This window comes from Echinops telfairi, unplaced genomic scaffold (assembly GCF_000313985.2).
Source record: "Echinops telfairi isolate 266 unplaced genomic scaffold, ASM31398v2 ScPeMD7_7424;HRSCAF=8462, whole genome shotgun sequence".
NCBI lineage: Eukaryota > Metazoa > Chordata > Mammalia > Afrosoricida > Tenrecidae > Echinops > Echinops telfairi.
The window spans coordinates 27,087,487-27,106,975 of NW_022111324.1; the positions used below are offsets into that span (position 1 = coordinate 27,087,487).

At 38.1% G+C, this 19,489-nt stretch overlaps 1 protein-coding gene across 7 annotated transcripts in view; it reads right to left on the reverse strand.

Annotated features, from left to right (window-relative positions):
• The window catches only part of EDEM3 (ER degradation enhancing alpha-mannosidase like protein 3), an 85,372-nt gene that overhangs the window by 45,191 nt on the left and 20,692 nt on the right, over positions 1–19,489 (reverse strand). For all 7 annotated transcript variants that reach the window (XM_004706675.2, XM_045297969.1, XM_045297968.1 and 4 more), the window contains exons 3-7: positions 14,285–14,385; positions 13,612–13,651; positions 10,003–10,115; positions 6,319–6,472; positions 336–470 (exon numbers count right to left, since the gene is read on the reverse strand). In XM_004706675.2, the coding sequence (XP_004706732.1) occupies positions 336–470; positions 6,319–6,472; positions 10,003–10,115; positions 13,612–13,651; positions 14,285–14,385 (543 nt within the window). The remainder of the gene's footprint in view (positions 1–335; positions 471–6,318; positions 6,473–10,002; positions 10,116–13,611; positions 13,652–14,284; positions 14,386–19,489) is intronic.

Genomic DNA, 19,489 nt, shown 5'->3' on the forward strand with positions numbered 1-19,489 from the left:
ACACAGAAATGCACAATATTTAATTAGATATTGTTGATCTCAAGGAGCCATCAAGTTCATATAATTAGGCTAAAAAAACAACAACTTCCAAGAATAAACCTAAAGATGTGCTTGGTGGTTTGAGAATAAAATATGAGGTTATATCTAATATATAACCTCATAATGGCTTTTATGTTTTTAACAATTAAAAACTACCTGATGAGATTTAGACAAAAGGTTCACTAAAAATAACTAAGAATTTCTCAAATTGATAATCCTAACATTTGACTAATGACAAAAAGACAAACATTAACTACACCCAATACCCAGGAGATCAAAGACCATGAAAAGCAAACCTCAAATATTGTTGCTCCTGTGAATCGACTTAAAGCAGCAAACTCAAGGATCAAGGTACCTGCACAAGCTGTACAGGTATCTGTCTCAGTTCCTGTTCGAGCTTCTGGTTTTCGGATCCCAAACTTTAAATTAATCTGAACAAATATAGAAGATTATCACTTGCATTTTTTTTAAAAAAAGGGTTCTTTAATCACGATGTTTTATCAAATCATGAAAATAATTCCGAGCACCTAATAACAAGCATATGCGAGTAACCTGGCCACACCCTTCCACTCCTACCCATATCTATAACTGTCACTGCTGGCTGCACTTCTGAAAAAGTAATTTCTTTTAGGTAGTTCTGTATATAATGAACAGTATTGAAAACGATCCTGGTCCCTGAAGCTGCCTATATATCCTTACTTACAGAGCAAAAAATCAAAACTAATACTAAGAACAAAGAGCTTAAAATTAAGCAATTCTCAACAATGAAATAACGATTTAATTATACTAATTACATCAAGTTAAAGTATAATAATCTTTATAATTATTTACAACAATAGCCAACAGTGAAAACATGTTTGGGGTTGTTCTAGCAACAACTGAAATCAAAATGATCAATATTAAGTATCTACTATGAGGTGGGCAAACAACAAAGAAATAGAAAATGAAGAAAGAGTACATTCTTATCCTAAGGAGCTTAAAATTCACATGGAGAAAATAAGACAGATGTGTTAACAGAATAAAACTAGTAATAGTAGTAGGCGGTGAATGCTAATATCTAAACCTCAAAAAGCATATCACTAGATTGTGATAGTTCACAGCTCAGAATATCAAGGGGTAAGCCACAGGAAGTAAAAGCAATCGGAAGAATAAATTTTCTTAGTCACTTTTCTGTGAGAAGCAAACACTTTTTCTGAATCTTCAAATTTTAAATACATTAAAAATATTTAAGACCTACAACCAATTTTATGAAAGAAAATATACAGAGATTATTGAATGGAAAATTGATTTGCTTTTAACCAAACCACATTAAAAAGTAAATAAATGAACAATCTTTAAGAACTATGTACACTGAATTACAGCCTTTACTATTTAAAGGGACTGCTAGAAAATTGCATAAAGCAGTACTTCTTAAACAGGGCTTCTCACTGGTTCATTCCCTGGGATCTGGTTAAAATGTAGGTCCTCGTCCAGTAGAATCTGGGATGGAAATGCAAATTCTCTGAGGGAGTTGAATCTGGATGAACCTGGTCTGAAGCCCTGTTTGTAACAGAACTGCCCACTTCGATCCCTTCAATCTTGTCTACTCAACATAAAAATAAATAAATAAAATAACAACACAAAGAAAAACAAGCAAGCAAGCAAAATAAACAGTTGTAGATCATGATTTATAGCAATCTCCTGTGCTCCACAGTAGAACATTTCCACAGATTTGCTTGCCTATAATCTTAACGCAGACACTTTCTACCATGGCACCACTGGGTGGATTCAATTCACTAACCTTTTGGTTAGTAGCTGAGCACTCACCATTTGTACCACCCAGGGACCCTACATGAAAGATCGGTGATAATACATACTTCCAAATGCAAAGGGGGCACTGCCATTCCCACAAGGCAATGAAAAAGGTCCTGTTTTGCTGATGGGCATCTTCTTACTGACTTATGCTCTGGAGGGTGGTAGATAGTTCTTGTCCCCCTAACTAGGCCTCATATGATTGGACGTGTGCAGGCCAATGGCAGTAACATCTATTTATTGTGCAGAAATTAGAAACAATGAGCTTATTGCCTTGTGTGGTAGCTACATAATTTGGTGTCAATTTGAGGATTAAGAGTGTAGGGGTGGAGTCTAGCCTGTCAAACAGGATAGAGACAATGAGGTCTCTGTGTGGGCATAGCCTCCTGAGGATTCTGGGAACTCTTGTATTTCCTCCTTGGAGGCGGGAGACACTCTCTTTCTACTCACTCCCTGAGAGACACTCTACTCACAAGACACATGGCGCTACGCTGATAGAGCCTGTGCCCTGGGAGCTGGAGGAGTCACATGGTGCCAGCAACTGAAGATGCTTCTACTGCCACTGGATCCACAAGACTTTGCACCCACTGGCCTGTGATCTTCCTGCATTCGGCATCATTGCATGTGTTTCATGAGTCTGGAGAGGACTTTATAAACTGGTATTGGACCTATGGGCTGGGATGTTTTCTCAATATTCAATTGCTCTTGTACATAAACATATGAGTGTCCATGAATTTGTTTTTCTAGTCTACCGAGACTAACACACCTTGTTTACTTCAAAGGCTTAAAACAGAGATTAAAAACAATAAAGGTTTTATCCTTTGAAAGAAACTGGAACCTGGCTCCTCCTGATCTGTGTTCCCTAGAACTACCGAGCAATTTTTTTTAAAAAACTCTTTTTTCTTTATATTTACCATTTTATTTTACCTTTTTAAACAGTTTTATTGGCACATAATCCACATATCACACAATTCAGTAGTTCGATCATACTAAGGAGAGTTGTACAATCTTCATCACAATCAGTTTTAGAACATATTCTTTCCTCTACTTGTTATTAGCTCCCCATTCCGCCCACCTCCTTTACCATAACCCCCTCAAAACATTCATCTAGTTACTGTCACTATAGCTATACCTAACCTGGATTTCATATACAGAACATACAAAAATCAAAACAAAACTAACTACAACAACAAAGTAAAACACAGAAAAACCTCAACTGAAAAGAAAGTAGAAAATAGTAAAAACTAAAACAAATTTAAAATGGGTCAAAGGGCAGATCATATGATGTTAAATTTTATCCTAACTGCATCTGCAATAATCCACTTCCCAATGCACTCTGCATGCACATCCCTTGTCTAGAGTCAGAGAGGATAAACAAAAAAGTATTGGGGAGGGAAGGGAAAAAAGAGGAGCTGGTATTAAGAAATGTTTTGGAAATGATGATGCAACATATGTACAAATGTGCTTGACACAATGGATGTACGGATTGTTCAAAGAGCTGTAAGAGCCCCCAATAAAATGATTTATTAAAATAAAAACAATAAATAAATAAAAGCTTCTTCCAACATTAAAAAAAAAGTACTTTTAACACAGTAATTAAAAATACTTTTTTTATTCAAAGGTAAAAGCTTAAATTTACCCATAGAGTATACTCGCTACACTGATAAATCTTTATGATGTATATAAATCAAAACTGAATTCCCACCAACTCTGTATTTTTAGTATATGATAACTTACTCAACCCCTTAGCAATAAGGCCTCACCTGAAAAGATAGAGAATGGTTTTGAATTAACTTTGAGGGAATGCCATTAGAAAAGGTGAACTGGTGCTAAGGTAACATGTGAGTTTAAAGAATTATTAACATATTACAACATTTCTGTTATAACCATTATGGCAAACATCATCAAAATTATTTGCATATGATACTTACTGCACAAAGTTCCATTGGCAAAGTAGTGTTTACTAATTTTGTATAAGGCATGGTGTCATTGTCTTCCTACACTATCTCGTAAACCCACAGGGGCAGTTCTACCTGCCCTATAGGGTCGCTATGAGTCAGAATCAACACAAGTGCAGCGTGTGTGGTTTTTATATAGTCCTCTTCTGAAGAGAAGCTTTCAATATCTTCTTGTCACTTCACAGACTACTAACAACATGTAGTAACTTTCTGTTTCACTGTAGTACTCCTAGTATCTTGTTTCAATTCTTTGACTGCCTAAGAAATTCTTCAAAATTCAGCATTTCCTTTTCCAACAAAATTACAAACATGTACATTTAAATAAGTTTTTATATATTTTAAATTTGTAATAGGTTTACTGATATAAAATTCCCATATTATACACTTCCATAGTTGTCACTTTTAAAAAGAGTTGAAGATACATCATTACAATCAGTTCTAATGCTCCTTCCCACCTCCCGCATTATTTGCGCGCACACACACACACACACACACATACACACGCACACTCTCCATGATAAACTACTGCATCAGTTATTGTCTCTATGCATCCACTCCTTCTGTCCGTCATAAACTGGGAAACCTAACAGAAACAATAAAAAACTACACAGAAAGACGAAAATAATAATATATAAACATTTGTTTGAAAAAGTTAAGAAAGAAAAGATCACCAGCAATATTTTTTAAAGCCAGAGAAGAAATTTCTTTAGTGGAAAAAGTGAGAAATATTTGAGCCTAGAGAAAATTCAGTTGGGTCAAGAAGGAGGTAAACTGACCAAAAACCATGATACCACCATGATGTATAGCTCATGGCAGATAGGCCGATTTTCTACCCCTTTGTTTGGGAACTGGCCTCTAAGATTTGTTTAATTGGCATGTGTTCCTTATAGTAGTGGACTCATATTTCTCCTTTAGTCATTGACTAACTTCACTCAGCATAATGGCTTCTAGGTCCTCCCATGTCATGTGGTGCTTCCTGTTTCCATCACTGTTTTCAGGGATGCGTAGTATTCCACTGTGTGTGTGTACCATCGTTTCTATATCCACTCTTCTACTGCTCCATTTCAGGTGCTCCCAGTTTCTTGCTATCGTGAACTGGGCTGCTCTCAGCATGGAACAGCACACATCTACGAGTGTTTTGTTCTGATTTCTTAGAGGTATATGCCTAGTACTGGCACTGCTGGCTTATATGCGATTTCAATTCCCAGTTGATTTAAATATTGCCATATCGTTTTCCATAGTGGTTGTATGTATTTATAAGTCTACCAACAGTGTATATAGTTCCATTCTATGCACCATCTCTTCAGCATTTTTCTGTCTTATTTTTTTAATTGAGCTAGCATTGTGGTGTAAATTGGTATTTCACTGTGGTTTCAATTTGCATCTCCCAAAAGGCTAGTGACTGTGAACATGTTCCCCCTGGGTTTGTTGACCATTTGTTGGTTAGCCAATTCATTTTGTTTGTTTGTTTGTTTTCTAGACAATTCCTTTTGGGTGAACTGTGTTCATGTCTTTTTCCTACTTCATACTTGGGTCCTTTGCTATCTTCTTTTTGAGCTGTTGTAGAGTTCTGTAGATTTTAGTAATTAAACCCTGGTCCAATATGTCGTCGGTAAAAAATTTTCCCCAATCTGTGGGCTCCGCTTTACTCTCCTAAGTCTTTTGATGTGCATGAGTGCTGTACTGTCAGCATGTCCCTGTCATCTATTTTGCCATCCACTGTGTGTGCCTCCTTCATTATACTTGGCAGTCTACGTCTGCCCTGCAACGGGCTCTTTAAGTTTGTTCCAGTTTCCTCATTGATGACCTGATAGCTCTGGGGTTTACATTTAGGTCTTTAATCCATTTTGAGTTCATTTTTGTGCATACAGAGAGATATGGGTCTTGTTTCATTCTTCTGCATATGGAAATCCAGTTTGTCCAACTGGATTTGTTGAAGAGGCTGTCTTTGTCCCATTATAGTTATTGGTCCTTTGTCGAAGATTAGTTGTCTGTAACCTAATGCGTTTAGGTCCTGGTTTTCTGTTCTGATCTATTGGTCTATATATCGTATATACTTGAGCATAAGCCAACCCGAATATAAACCAAGACACCTAATTTTACCACAAAAACTGCATAAAAAATATGCTGAAAACCTCGGCTTTACACACGTATACACAGTATCTCTCCTTGTACCGGTACCAGGCTATTCTGTCCACCATCTCCTTCAGAGAGTTAGCATGTCCAGTCTCACTGCTTCAACCATATCTTATATACAAATAAAGCTTTGTGCAAGTTCTACTCTGGCATCTGTTTCTTCCTTCAGTGGCAAAATCTAATCTGTTATACAGTGATATAGAAAAAGCTTAAGCTAAATTCTCACATCAATGCATTTCTATGCAAGTCAGTGGAAATGTCCATTTGAATTTTTACACATTGACACACACATGTGTTAAATAGTTGAAAACCAAAGGCTCTGACCATAAAAGTACACTTTTTAAGACAACAAAGGAAGTGTCGAAGGACGGGCATATTTTTTGCAATTACTTACTCTTGGATAAGGAAGGCCACTGGTAGTATTGAAAGCTGGTAGAAGTTTGTAACCCAATTGCTTTGCCATTTGGAGAAGTTCATCATTGTACCACTGCATGTACTCGCCTTTTTCTTTCAGCATGATTGCCAAAGAGTGTCCACCCAAAAGACCCCTACAATTGTAGATATGAAACAATATTCACACTTTAAAAATACTTGTCACCATCAAAGAGACAGATTTTATTCTCAATAGGCACATGTAAGAATACAAAAATATATACATATATATATTCTTTAAAATATGTTCTATTATATGTATTCGTTATCTAACGAATTTTACCACAAAAACTGCATAAAAAGTATGCTGAAAACCTCGGCTTTACACACATATACACAGTATCTCTCCTTGTACCAGTACCAGGCTATTCTGTCCACCATCTCCTTCAGAGAGTTAGCATGTCCAGTCTCACTGCTTCAACCATATCTTATATACAAATAAAGCTTTGTGCAAGTTCTACTCTGGCATCTGTTTCTTCCTTCAGTGGCAAAATCTGGTAGGATGGTGTGGTGCAGAAACTAGTTAATATGGTTATTCTATTTCGTGACCTGAATCCTTTATGCCTGTGGTTATGCTCCCATTTGGGAAGGTGTTGAGAAGGAGAGAGGGCAGGACACTTTGGATATGCAGTCCACATCCAGTATTCCACTGTATCGGAATCTTGGACAAACTCCCCTCTGCCAGTTTTCTCTCTTGCACTTGCATCGTGCATATGGTTCATCTTCATCTGACCTCTGGTTTGGGGACTTGAGTTAGCAGCCCATTGTCTGACCTGATTCATCAACTCCTGGGAGACACTGCAGCGAATTACTGAACCCTAAAACATAAAGAAAGGTACTCTGGTGGTGCTGTGGGCTAGGCACTGGGCTGCTAAGCACAAGGTTGGAGGTTCAAATCTACAAACTGCAATGAGGGAGAAAGATGATGCTATCTGTTCCAGTAGAGTGTCAGTCTGAGCAACCCCAGGAAACAATTCTACTGTCTTACAGGGTCATTATAGGTCAGAATTGATTAGATGGTAGTGAGACAGGGTCACTGTGAGTTAGAACCGACTCAATGGCATAGTTTGGTTGGGTAAGACAGGAAGGAATGGCACTGGTCACATAAGTGAGTTAAGCATTGGGCTGCTAACAGTTGGATCGGTGTTCAAATCCACCAGCCACTCTGTGACAGAAAGAGAACTTGGAATCAGTGCAATGACAGTGGGTTATTGCTTTTGATTTGTAAAGCAGTAGTCAGAGTACTGGAGGGAGACGCAATTGAGGTAATGACAAAGGAGTAGTACAGCATTTTGGAAAAGTTGCACAGATGGTCATTTTTAAAGGACACACTTATTCGGAACCTTATTAAAGACATTATTCATGCAATTGGTGTCAGAATAGTAGGGTTCACTGCAATGACCTAGACTCACTGGAGCATGTGGTTTGCGGGGGAAAAGGGGAATATATGAGAGAGTGAAAAACATATGGTTTCTGAGGGGGATGAAAAAATGATCTAAAACAAAAACACTCATGCATTCACCAAAAAGGAAATCCACTGCTCATTGTAAAGTAACAACAGAGTAGAACTGTCTCATAGGGCTTCCCAAACTGTCAATCCCCATGGAAGCAGAGTGGCTCATCTTTCTCTTATGGATCGTCTGATGGGCTTGAATCACCAGCATTTCAGTTAGCAGACCAATGTCTAAATCATTGAGCCAGCACAACTCAAGTAGCTGTTACTGCAATCAGTTACCCAAGGTAAAAGTTATTCTTTATTTTTTTTCTTCCTTTTATTGGGGGCTCTTACAGCTCTTTATCACAATCCATACATTCATCAGTGTGTCAAGCACATTTGCACATATGCCACCATCATCATTAAAGCATTCTCTTCCCACTTGAGCCTGATATCAGATCCCCATTTCTTCCCCTTCTCTCCCCCCCTCCCTCTCATTGTTGGCATTGAGGGGTTTGTCTATCCTGGATTCTCTGTGTTTTGGGCTCTTATGTGTAGCAGTGTGCATGTTCTGGTCGAATCCGATTTGTAAGGCAGAACTGAGTAAAGTTATTCATGGGAAACGGGTGTGGCCAAATGATTAAGCAGAGGAAGTTAATCCACCACCAATGAAAGGGCTTATGGTTAGAACAGCCAGGAGGTGGCTTGCAGTAAATTACTTAATATGGCCCTTCTAGCCACAGTGCTGCATGTTGTGATATATTTTAAATCCAAGTCTCTATGCTGGTTATTATCCCATTTTGGTACGAGTTGTCCATTAAGTTAATGAGGCAGGACTGGGGTAGAACGCTCCTTTGGTTCCTACCTTAATAGAGGGTGTGACTCAAGTCACCACCTTTAGTTTCCTTGGTGACATGGTCAGCATCCAGTGTATAGTGATGCTCTGGCAACGTTCACTCTTTTGCTCTCTAGATCTTGCATCTGGCTCATCTTCATCTGACCTCTAGGTTTTGGGAATTGAACCAGCAGTCTACTGTCTGACTTGATCCGCCAACGTCAGCAGCCTTGTAAACCAGCAGCTAATAATCTGGGTTAGTTAGCCCCGGCCACTACATAAGTCAGGGAACACCTCCTGGCTGGCACCTCACCAACAAAGTTGGGACTTTCCAGCCTCCACAACCTTGTAAGCCATTTCCTTGAAGGTGTATTGAGTTCTGCAAGACACTGCAGTGTACGGAACCCTAAGATCAGAGTTAAAAACACGGAGGGAGGATGAGTCACTAGACATTTGGGACATCTTATTTTCCTCCACCTCATAGGGGCCAGCCTTGTGCCGATCTTGCTAAAAGAAATTATTCATGGAAGTGGCAAATCATGGCCAACATTTAAAAACAAAAACAAAACAAATAAACTAGATATTTGGCATCTTAAATTCTTAACGATCACATATTTCCTTAAAGAGTCTAAAAGTAAAATTTATTTTAATAAATTTTAGTTTAATGCAACATGTGCATTACTCATTGCCTTCGAGTCAATGCCGACTCATAACGACCCCCTGTGGGTTTCCAAGACTGTAACCACTTATGTGAGTAGAAAGCCCGATCTTTCTCTCTTGGAGCTGCTTATGGTTTCGAACTGCTGACCATGCAGATCACAGACCAACACTTAACCTACTTTACCCCCAGGGCACAAATAGCAATAACCAAAAATCCTGCTCTGTGTTAAATGCAATGAAACTAACAAATTGTGTAGAGCAACTTTTAAAATGTAATTGAAGACTAAGGTCACTTTATGTCTGACAATACAGTTTATAGCAACACAAAAGTAATAATCAAATATAGAAATTCACAATTTTGAAACTTGAATGAATAAAATCTGTAATTTCATCTTTTAAAGATCCCCAAAGTACTTCAAATGGTTTAGTTGAGAGATAATCTTAGCTCAGTTGCATTCAGCGTCTCTGGAGACACACTAATGGTTGTACCATGCTGTGAAGTAGTTTTCTTTCACGTAGTTACCATGAAACATGCCCCACATATCACCTTTGATTTGAATCTACATCTCCAAAGCCTGCTGTTGTCTATATTTGATCATTTCCACACATTTATCTTATAAAACCCAAGAAAAATCTTGCTCTTTTGCCATCAATAAACAGCATACTCTAAGCTTTTCCATTATTAAAATTACAGCTTTAGTACTTTACATACTTACCCAAGAACTCTGATGTTTGTTTCAAAGACGGATACAACTACATCATTATCTAAATTAACATCTCTTAAAACTTTTCTCACAGCATCTTCAAATTCTTTAGTTTTATTTAGTACCTAGGAGAAGAAAATTACTACAGTTCATTTCTCATGTCTAAGTCTAATGAGTAGCTAAAAGTTATTATGGTAAAAAGGATCTGAAAAGTGATACATAAAATATTACCATTTAGTACATTATAAAATATGATGGTACTATTTAAGAATTTATTCTAATTAAATATTCAAATATAAGGAATATTTACATTCATCTTTCTTAGCCAAGCTGGAATGTCATAAGGACTTCAAAACATTTACTAGTTTCGACAGCTCATCCTTCAAAGGGAAAGGGATTGATCCTAAACCACACACTCCTTTATCTCCAGTTGCTCCGCCCTTACTCAGGAGGCAGTGTAACTTTTGGTTAAGAGCAAGCCTTAGTCCGAGTTCTGGGTCTCTATGTCATCCTAGCCAAGTTAACTTCAATTCTAAGTCTATTTCTTTATCTACAAAGGGAACATGTCTACCCGCATAAGGCTGATTTTCTTAAATATGATAATGGGTATGAAGATACTTTTAACACAGTATCTGATTTAAGCACTTAATATCATTACTGCTACAACTATTATTATATTTGGGACTAAAACACCAAGTAAGCGAGGAATTTTGTAGAGAGCTGTGTACTGATCTCCTTGAAGCAGTCACTACATAAGGGGTCATCACACAGGTTACTTGGGTTATTAAGCCTGAATTAAGGCCGCACAGTTAGAGCCTACTTAGATTCCATATCTCTTCAAAGTAGTTTCCTTTGACTTTTATTTGATAATTTTTAAAATATCATTTGATTGGGGGCTCTTACAGCTCTTATAAGATTCCATGCATCAATTGTATCAAGCATATTTGTACATACGTTGTCATCGTCATTTCCAAAACATTTTATTTGATAATTTTACAGTACTTCACTTGTTATAACGCCTTTAATACAAGTTCTAATTCCATTCTATAAGAGTGTCTGATTAAAAATCCTCGTTAAAGTAAGCTTTATGAGTCACAATGAAAATGTATTGTGAAACCAACTTTGGTTATATTCATTGGGCTGCTAACCACAGTCAGCGTGCTAAACCAGGAGCCACTCTGTGGGACAAAGACAAAGCAGGGTTCCAGAGAAGTTAAATAATTTGCCCAAGGTCACACCTATCAATATTATGTGATTATTATTTGTTATTTCAATTTACCAACTTTTTACTTATTATTATTATTGTTGTTATTTCTTGCCATACTTGCCAACAAGTATGCCACAGAATCCATTCTGACTCAGAGAAACACTGTAGAACCGGGCAGAACTGCACCGCGTGGCTGTCTGAGACGGTAACTCCTTATGGGCACAGAGAGCCTCCTCCTCATTCTCCCAGGGAGCAGCAGATGAGTTTCCATGGGGAACACACTACACCACCAGCACTCCTTATTCCCTGCCAGAAGGAGCCAGAATTCAGGGCACACTTTGTCTCGTTACTCAAGTGCTATCTGCTGACAAGCAGCAATAGCAGCAGCAGTAGCAGTAGAAAACTATTAACAAATGTAGACTCTTGGGCTCCCATGTTGGGCCTTCTGAGTCAGAAGCTGCATTTTATCAAGCTCTTTAACCAACTAGTAGTGTATTGAGGCTTAAAAAGCACTGCAGACTTTGGCCTGAATCAGAATCCCCTGGAGTTTGTAAAAATAGACTGTGGGGCCTCTTCCCAAGTTTCCAATTCTGGTCAGGCTCCAGTATTTGCATGTCAAACAAGCTCCCCAATGAAGAAGATGCTGGTCCATAGACTCTATCTTAAGGCCTATCGCCAAGTGTATAACTGATATAAACCTAAAGGAAGTCATCTTTAAAATAATTAATGTCTGCTTCATTAGACAGGCTGACAGATTTTTCCATGTTATACAGCTTTGGACATGACTTTTCCCTTTCATTTCTGATTAAAAACAAAAATACGAAAACAATCGCAGGTCAATAGTCCGCTAAGAGTTTAGAGAGAGATGATGGAGAACCTGCCGGAGAGCTGATGAAACTAAGAAGATGAAATGAGAAACAAACTTAAGCCTACCTATATCCTTTCCTCAAACAGGACCCTTCTTCTCCCTCTCACCCCATCAAATTCATTTGGGATGCATACAGCTACAGAGTACATAGAAACTTCCAAGTCGGTAATTTGTGCTCTGCACCCCAGCCCCGGGATATTTTCCATGTGTTTTTCTCTTCTTCTACTATATACATCAAATAACTAGGACCACTTATCCCAAACAAGACTTAAATATTCTCATGTGTTATTAAAACACAGTGTACACAACCACTAAGTTACAGAAAATGGCCCAGCTAAAAGAGGTCTAAAACACTGCGGTATTAGTCATGGCTGCATTTTAGAGTCACAAAAGAAGCGATAGAGTAGTGGTTCCCAAAGTGGGTGATACCACCCCCTAAAGATGGGGGACATGGGGCACTGGAACAATTCAGGGGAGCTGCAAAAGAAGATACCTACATTTTATCCTGGATGATGGACTATAGTACAAACGTTTTTAGTTGCCTGGGGGGCACTGAGTAATTTTCTTTCTGAAAAGAGGGGCAGGTGGGCCAAATCAGTTTGAACACCTGTGCCTTACAATACAGATAGTAAGGCTCAGCCTATTCCAGAACAATGAAATGTTGGGAAGAAGTGTCTTTTTGTTGTTGCTGTTATTGGTTGGATTGGTTTGGTTCTTTCAGTTCCCCGGGTGGTCCAAAGGTACTGGTAGAACTGAGAATCTCTGGTCTAACAAAAACATCCCAGTAAAAGAAGAATATAGAATTAATATTGGGTAGAATAGCCTGGTTCCAAATAATTTCTATCTCCAAATTTCTTTTTTGCTTTTAAAATTAATCAGTATGTAGGCATTATCTTAAAGTTGAGAAGTATACATTAAAGAAAATGCTGAAAGAAGCCCACTTTTTATCCCACAAATTATCTGTGCATTTAACATACACAACGAAGATACTCTATGTAAAATCACGACTTCCAAAATTCATCTTTTTCTCTCTGCTATAACAACTACCCCAAACCAGAATTAGTTTTAATTTTTAGCCAACCAGGTTGAAAAAGAGTGCCAAGAATGATCTATTTTGTTCCTAATGCTACTGCTGGGGAAAATAAATTTTTGTTTGTGGATATAGCATAAAAATGTTAATTTCAGTATCATTATGGCATGTCACCCTGGAATAATAATATCAATGGTACTTTGTAAAATTTCTTTCTTCCAATAGCTTCAACTTCTTAGTCCAAATGAAATAAATCTAACTTTCTACTTCTCTGATCAATGTGCTATCACATAAACTGAAAACTACAGCAATGATAGGAGTAGCTTCATTCTTCTCAGTAATTCTACAGACTTCCACTGGACATTTTCAACTCAATATTTCTTTAGAGCAAAGATCAGAACATCTTAAAATACTTGAAGTTCCCATTTCATAATTACTGTGTTATGATTATATTCAAAATACTTAGTAGGCGTATTATGAAATCTCTAAAAGAAACACATAAAGAATTAAACATACCACGAGAGTGTCCAAAGAATCAATCAGTGTCAGAGAAAATCTGAGAAACAAATACAGCAAGATATAAACCATTAGAAATTCTAAGCATTTGTCCATGAATGTATAAGACTTAGTTATATCCTATATGATCCACACCACTGTCATTGAGTTGATTCCAATTCACAGCAACCTTATCTAGGGTTTCTGAGGCTATAAATTTGAGAGGGCTTCCATTACCTTTCAATTCCATTTTCCAGGAACTTTTTGAGGCCCTCCCCCCAAGAACATAAAAAGGCAAAAGGCTCAAGGTTACATTTATGTAGTCTATCTACATGCGTTTCAAGGTGGATAGATACATTTATTAGCACTTTTTCAACAAGTGAAAAACTAAGTATCAACACAGTAACTTATTGATTTATATATATTCTAAGCGGTTAGACCCAGCTTAAAAACTGGCTGCAATTTTCATATCCCTAAGAGGCAAATACATTTTAATAAACAATAACAGAATGTTCACATCTCTAAGAGGTAAATTAACTTTAATACACAAATAACAAGGAAATGAAAAAGCTTAATATAATTGTTAAAATAATCTTTATAATTTAGCTAATTTCCAGAAATTTGATTATAAACTGCCTATTAGAAATATGATACTTTGGTATTTGTGATACATCACCCCTTTGTAAATACTCACTTTCCCAAGGCATCATCAACATCACCGCGACTTGGCTCCTGGCCTCGAACTCGACCTCTGCAGGTTAAGGGCATGAGTTCATCAGCTGGGTAAGCATGTTCCTAAAAAGAAAACCTTACTGAGTCACTAAGAAAAACACGACAAAGCACAGTCCTCTAGAGATTGCCACCTTTTCAATGTTAAAAACAAATAGAGGCTAGTCAATTTTTACTATTCTTACAGTTTGTGATTCTTTTCTAAAACTTTAAAAAATCATTTTATTAGGGGCTCATACAACTCTTATCACAATCCATACATACATCAATTGTGTCAAGCACATTTGTACATTCATTGCCTTCATCATTCTCAAAACATCTGCTCTCCACTTAAGCCCCCGGCATCAGGTCCTCACTTGTATCAAACGTTTAATTACAAGTATAATACATGCTTGGAGAAAATGTCAAATGAAAAAAAAATTAACTGATACTATGCTTCTCCTCCCTCCCTTCTGCTTCCCTAGTAGTGACTACTGTGAAGGCTGAAACACCACTCCAGATTTTCCCATGCACTTCCAAACACACATACATATCTTAGGTTTACACTTCATTTACAAGCGTGTTCATGCCTACACTGAAAACCCTATGGAACACAGTTCTATCCTGGTATTTGGGGGCTGTGGTGAGTTAGAATCCAACGGACTGGTTGTATACAGTTTAGGTTACTGCTGTGAGTAGAACATCTTTAAAGAATAATGACAGGGCATTTACAGTCTAAACAGTAAAGGTGATGAAGCAAATCCAGTCACCACCCCTCCCACCCATTAGAGACACACTGAAAGGCTGGATAATTTTTTTGAAATTGCTTTTAATATATAATTGAAACTGAAAGCAAAAAAAAAAAAAAAAAGTTTATTTTTCCAGTACCAAAAGGGAGCGGTGCAGTTTAAGAGCTGGAGCTGCGCAGCACGTGAATCTTAGAAATAAGAGAGGATTTAGTTGTGTTAAGATCTCAAGGTATGAGAGTTGAGGCTACTGGCCCTGAGTATAGGGCCCTCTGCCAGGACCCAGACCCCTTACGTGTGTGCTTACTTCAGGGAAACTGGCTGGAACATCTACTGGTCTTAGCAAAAAGGAAAGAAACAAGAAAAACAAGAACTGCTGAAATGGGCATTTTCTTCACCAGGGGAAGAGTCCTTAAAAATTCCTCTAATATTAATAAATCATGACTGTGAGAAACATTTCGAGATTAGGACCATTGTGTTAATTAGCCGTTTCAACATTAAGCAATGCTATTGCCTCCCTGCCGTGAATAAAAGGAGTAATACATTCATATTTTTCCCACTCAATTTAGAATTTTTTCAGTTATTACAGTAGTTTCACTTTGCGTGGTCTCACTCTGCATGAGCTTCAGACTACAATTTAGTTAATACTACCAGTCCCATACCAACAGGGCTCAAAAGTCAGCTAGGGCGGGATATCCACCGAGCGGAGGAGCCCTGGTGGCACAGGAGTTTACATACAGACCCTCCTGCTTACCAAAAGTTCACTCGCTGGAAACCACAAGCCAGTAAGCAAGAGAAAGAGGAGGCTCTCTCTGCCCATAAACACTGACAGTCTCAAGACTGGGAAGGGCCAGTTCTACTCTGTCCCACAGGGCTACTCTGTGTCCAACTGAACTCGGTGGCGGTAGTCTTAGAAGAACCACCAAAACGCTCCAAAGAAGTGAACATGTTGAGACTTCACCTCGCTTACTTTGGACAGGTACATCCATCAGGAAAGAACAACTGATAGAAACGAGCATCGTATCTGGTAAAGTAAGTGGTCCTTTTGCTGAAAAATGAGGGAGGCCCTCAATAAGCTGAACTGACATAGTCACCAGAAAAATCAGCCCACATCCCATCCGTCATGAGCATGGCAAAAGAAGGCATCGTTGCACTCTGTTACATGTAATGTCATTATGAATTGCCGTCCACTTAGCAGCCACTAACAACAAATTGTATATGGTACAATTACGATGTAAATAACAAATGTTTATCTTGATCAGTGACTTCTTTCCAAGTATCGGTGACTGCTCCCTGTGCAGCGGTGATGCCGTTCACACACAGGCAGCAGAGTGCCCTTGTGCTGCCTCCTGGCACCCAAAGGTAAATTTACATGATTTACACTTAATGTATGGATAATTGAAAGAGGGAAGTAGGCAATAAAAGAAAACATGCAGCAGGAAATTAAAAAATGGCAACGCCAGAAGGAAAATTCGAATTGAATGCAAATGAAGTTTTAGAATAGATGACAGCGCAAACATTCACACTGCTACCATTAAATATGCAGCCAACAGAATTTAATAAAGGTGAAATTACTGACATAAATGAGTGGGAGAGAAGGAAAGGATGAAGATTTCACACAAAACATGATGTAAAAAAAAAAATACTTCCCATCAAAGGAATTTTCTGAGATATTTAATGACATCTCACAGTACAGAGAATAAAATCCTGAAAGATGAATCAAATTTAGAAAGGAGTTAAACAATTCACTATGGCATAGAAAATTTACTTGCTGCATATTTTATAATAAATAACAACTGTACAAACTAGTCAAGTTTTTCTTGTTAAATTTTCCTACCAAAGAAAGAAAATAAATTTTATTGTTTCCAATACTTTGAACATTCTAAAATTTTTAGTTTTATTATTTCTTTTACTTCCTCCTATATCTATAGCTAATAGCAAGATTATCTTTAATGTCTGGACAAATATCTTTAAAGGCTGCAGGGCAACTGTCACTTCCCCATTGATTACCAATCTTACTTTGGATAGTTTCAGCCTGCATGATCATTTTTACCGCCCTTCCCTACCACACAGGAGCCCCGGGGGCTGCTACACTGCAGGGAAAGCAGCTCGAAATGACCAGTCACTCCTTAGAAGCCCACAGGAAGAGCTCTACTCTGTCCTGCAGAGTTGCTTATGAGTCAGAATCAACTCAATGGCAGTGAGTTTGGTTTGGCTTGGTCATACTGTACAGAGTGGGGCCTGCTTCTATTTTCACGCTTTCAAGGTTTAAAACATTCACATTCAGGTTCTATAGCTATAACTCTCATGGTTGCTACTGTCAGTACTCTACTTAACATTGAAAACAATGAACACAGTTTTCTTAAAGCTACTGTATTTATGACATTTTTATTTTGATATTTTAAAAATATTTTGTATTTTATATTCTCTTGGCTGCCTGAACTCTGTCCTCCGTTTATATTTATTTATTTATATGGCATGGTCATGGTTACTGTATTTTTTAATCATATACTTAAAAGAGCAAGGTGAATAGTTGGAAATGCTTGAAACATATTTTATTCCCTTCAGAAATTTGAAGATATTCTTCTGTACTCAGACTCTCAGAAACTCACAGAGGCAGTTCTACTTTGTCCTACAAGGTTAAGTTGGAATTAACTTAATGGCACTGGGTGGGTAACTGTCCTGGCAAAGTTTCTAACACAAGCCTGGTTTTATATACATGATATCCCTGGCAGTGCAGTGGGTTAAATGTTAGGCTGCTAACTACAGGTCTGCAGTTCAAACCCACTAGCCATTCCACAGGAAAAAGATGAGGCTATCTACTCCAGTGGAGTGAATTGAGATACTGGGCTTTGATGTGATTGCAACAGAGATAAAGGCAACGATGAGTTATGATTCCCCTAAAATACTCTGAAATTCAATCACATTGTTTAAAACAACAAGTTTTTAAAAAACAAGAAATTAGTAGTTTCTCTAACCTCAGGAAGCATCATTAACATCACTTGGGTATAGTCAACATTAGTGTGGAATTGACATATTTAGTAAAATAAGTAAGAACAGTTGAAGTCAAAAAAAGACGGGGAAATACCTGGTCTTCACACTTTACATAATTTCCGAGAGGAAATCTTTACAAGAATCACTTGGCATTTTTCAGAGTGCCTTACAATGTTTTACTTTGGGACATAGCATGCACTGTCCCCGTTCTACTGTGAGATTCAGTGCTAAAAGTCAGAAAGTGAGTCAGCAGGAAGAATGAGAAAATGTATGGCTTAGCTTAAGAGCATCTTGTACTAACTAATAAAAGGCAGTAAGTAAAGAAATGCCATAATGAAGATGGGATGTTACCCTGAGAATTATATCAACCCACAAAAAAGAATAACTTCCTTTTGTATAGAAACCACCCGGCACGTGCCAGTGGCACATGCGTTCACACTGAGAGCGGAAGAGGGCTGCTAGGCACTCTGCTGGGGGGAGAGTGGGGTGGAGCGGCCATGACTATGGCCCTTAGGCATCCTGCAGGTTTGGAACTGAACTCAGCCCTGTGACATCAGTCAAACAAGAGATAGGTCTACAGGGGACCAATAAGATCAGGGAAGTATGCATTCCCCAGAAGTATGTACTCCCCCAAATAGTCAACCATTTGAGATTAAAAAGGTAGCAATTACCCAAGGATAAAGTTCTAAGAGTTAAAAAAGGAGGAGGAATGGGAGAGAGACTGAGATCAGGGATGTCACAACGAGGGGATTACAGTGAAAGAGATGAGGGGAAAATGTGTCTGAGTTATAAAACTGATCATCTGCTTTGTACATCTTCACCCAATTCACAAATAAAAGTTTAGAAATAAATTTTTAAAGTTCCCTCCTTGAAGAAGGTTTCCTTCATCACCGTTAAAAACAACACCTTAGACAGCAGTTCTACTCGGCCCGACAGCAATGCATTTGATTTTGGTTTGGTATGTGACTTCTTCTTACTAATCACATGTGCATGATTCCCTCTTAATTCGTGAAGCTCAGTAAACAGATTCCTGATTCCATGTCCAACTCAATCTTTAAGATCTAGTTTCCACAGGCATAGCACTTCCAATAAAATAATTATAATAAACAAACCTCCCTGCCATCAAGTCAATGCTGACTGCTAGTGCCCTAAAGGACAGAGTAGGAGTGCCCTGTGGGTTTCTGAAGCTGTAAATCTTTATGGGAGCAAAAAGCCAGATTTTTATTCTGCGGAGCAGCTGGTGGGTTCAAACTGCAGACCTCATCGTTAGCAGCGACACATAGCACCACTAGCACTCCTGCATAGCACATTAGTAGCAGAAAAACACGGAAGCCAGGAACATTAAAAATATGGCCAACCCTCCACTCAAGTACTCCCTCAACACAAGAATACTTTCTTCTAGTAAATTGGCATTCTATGATGCTCACCTTCCCAACACAACCGCTGAAGAC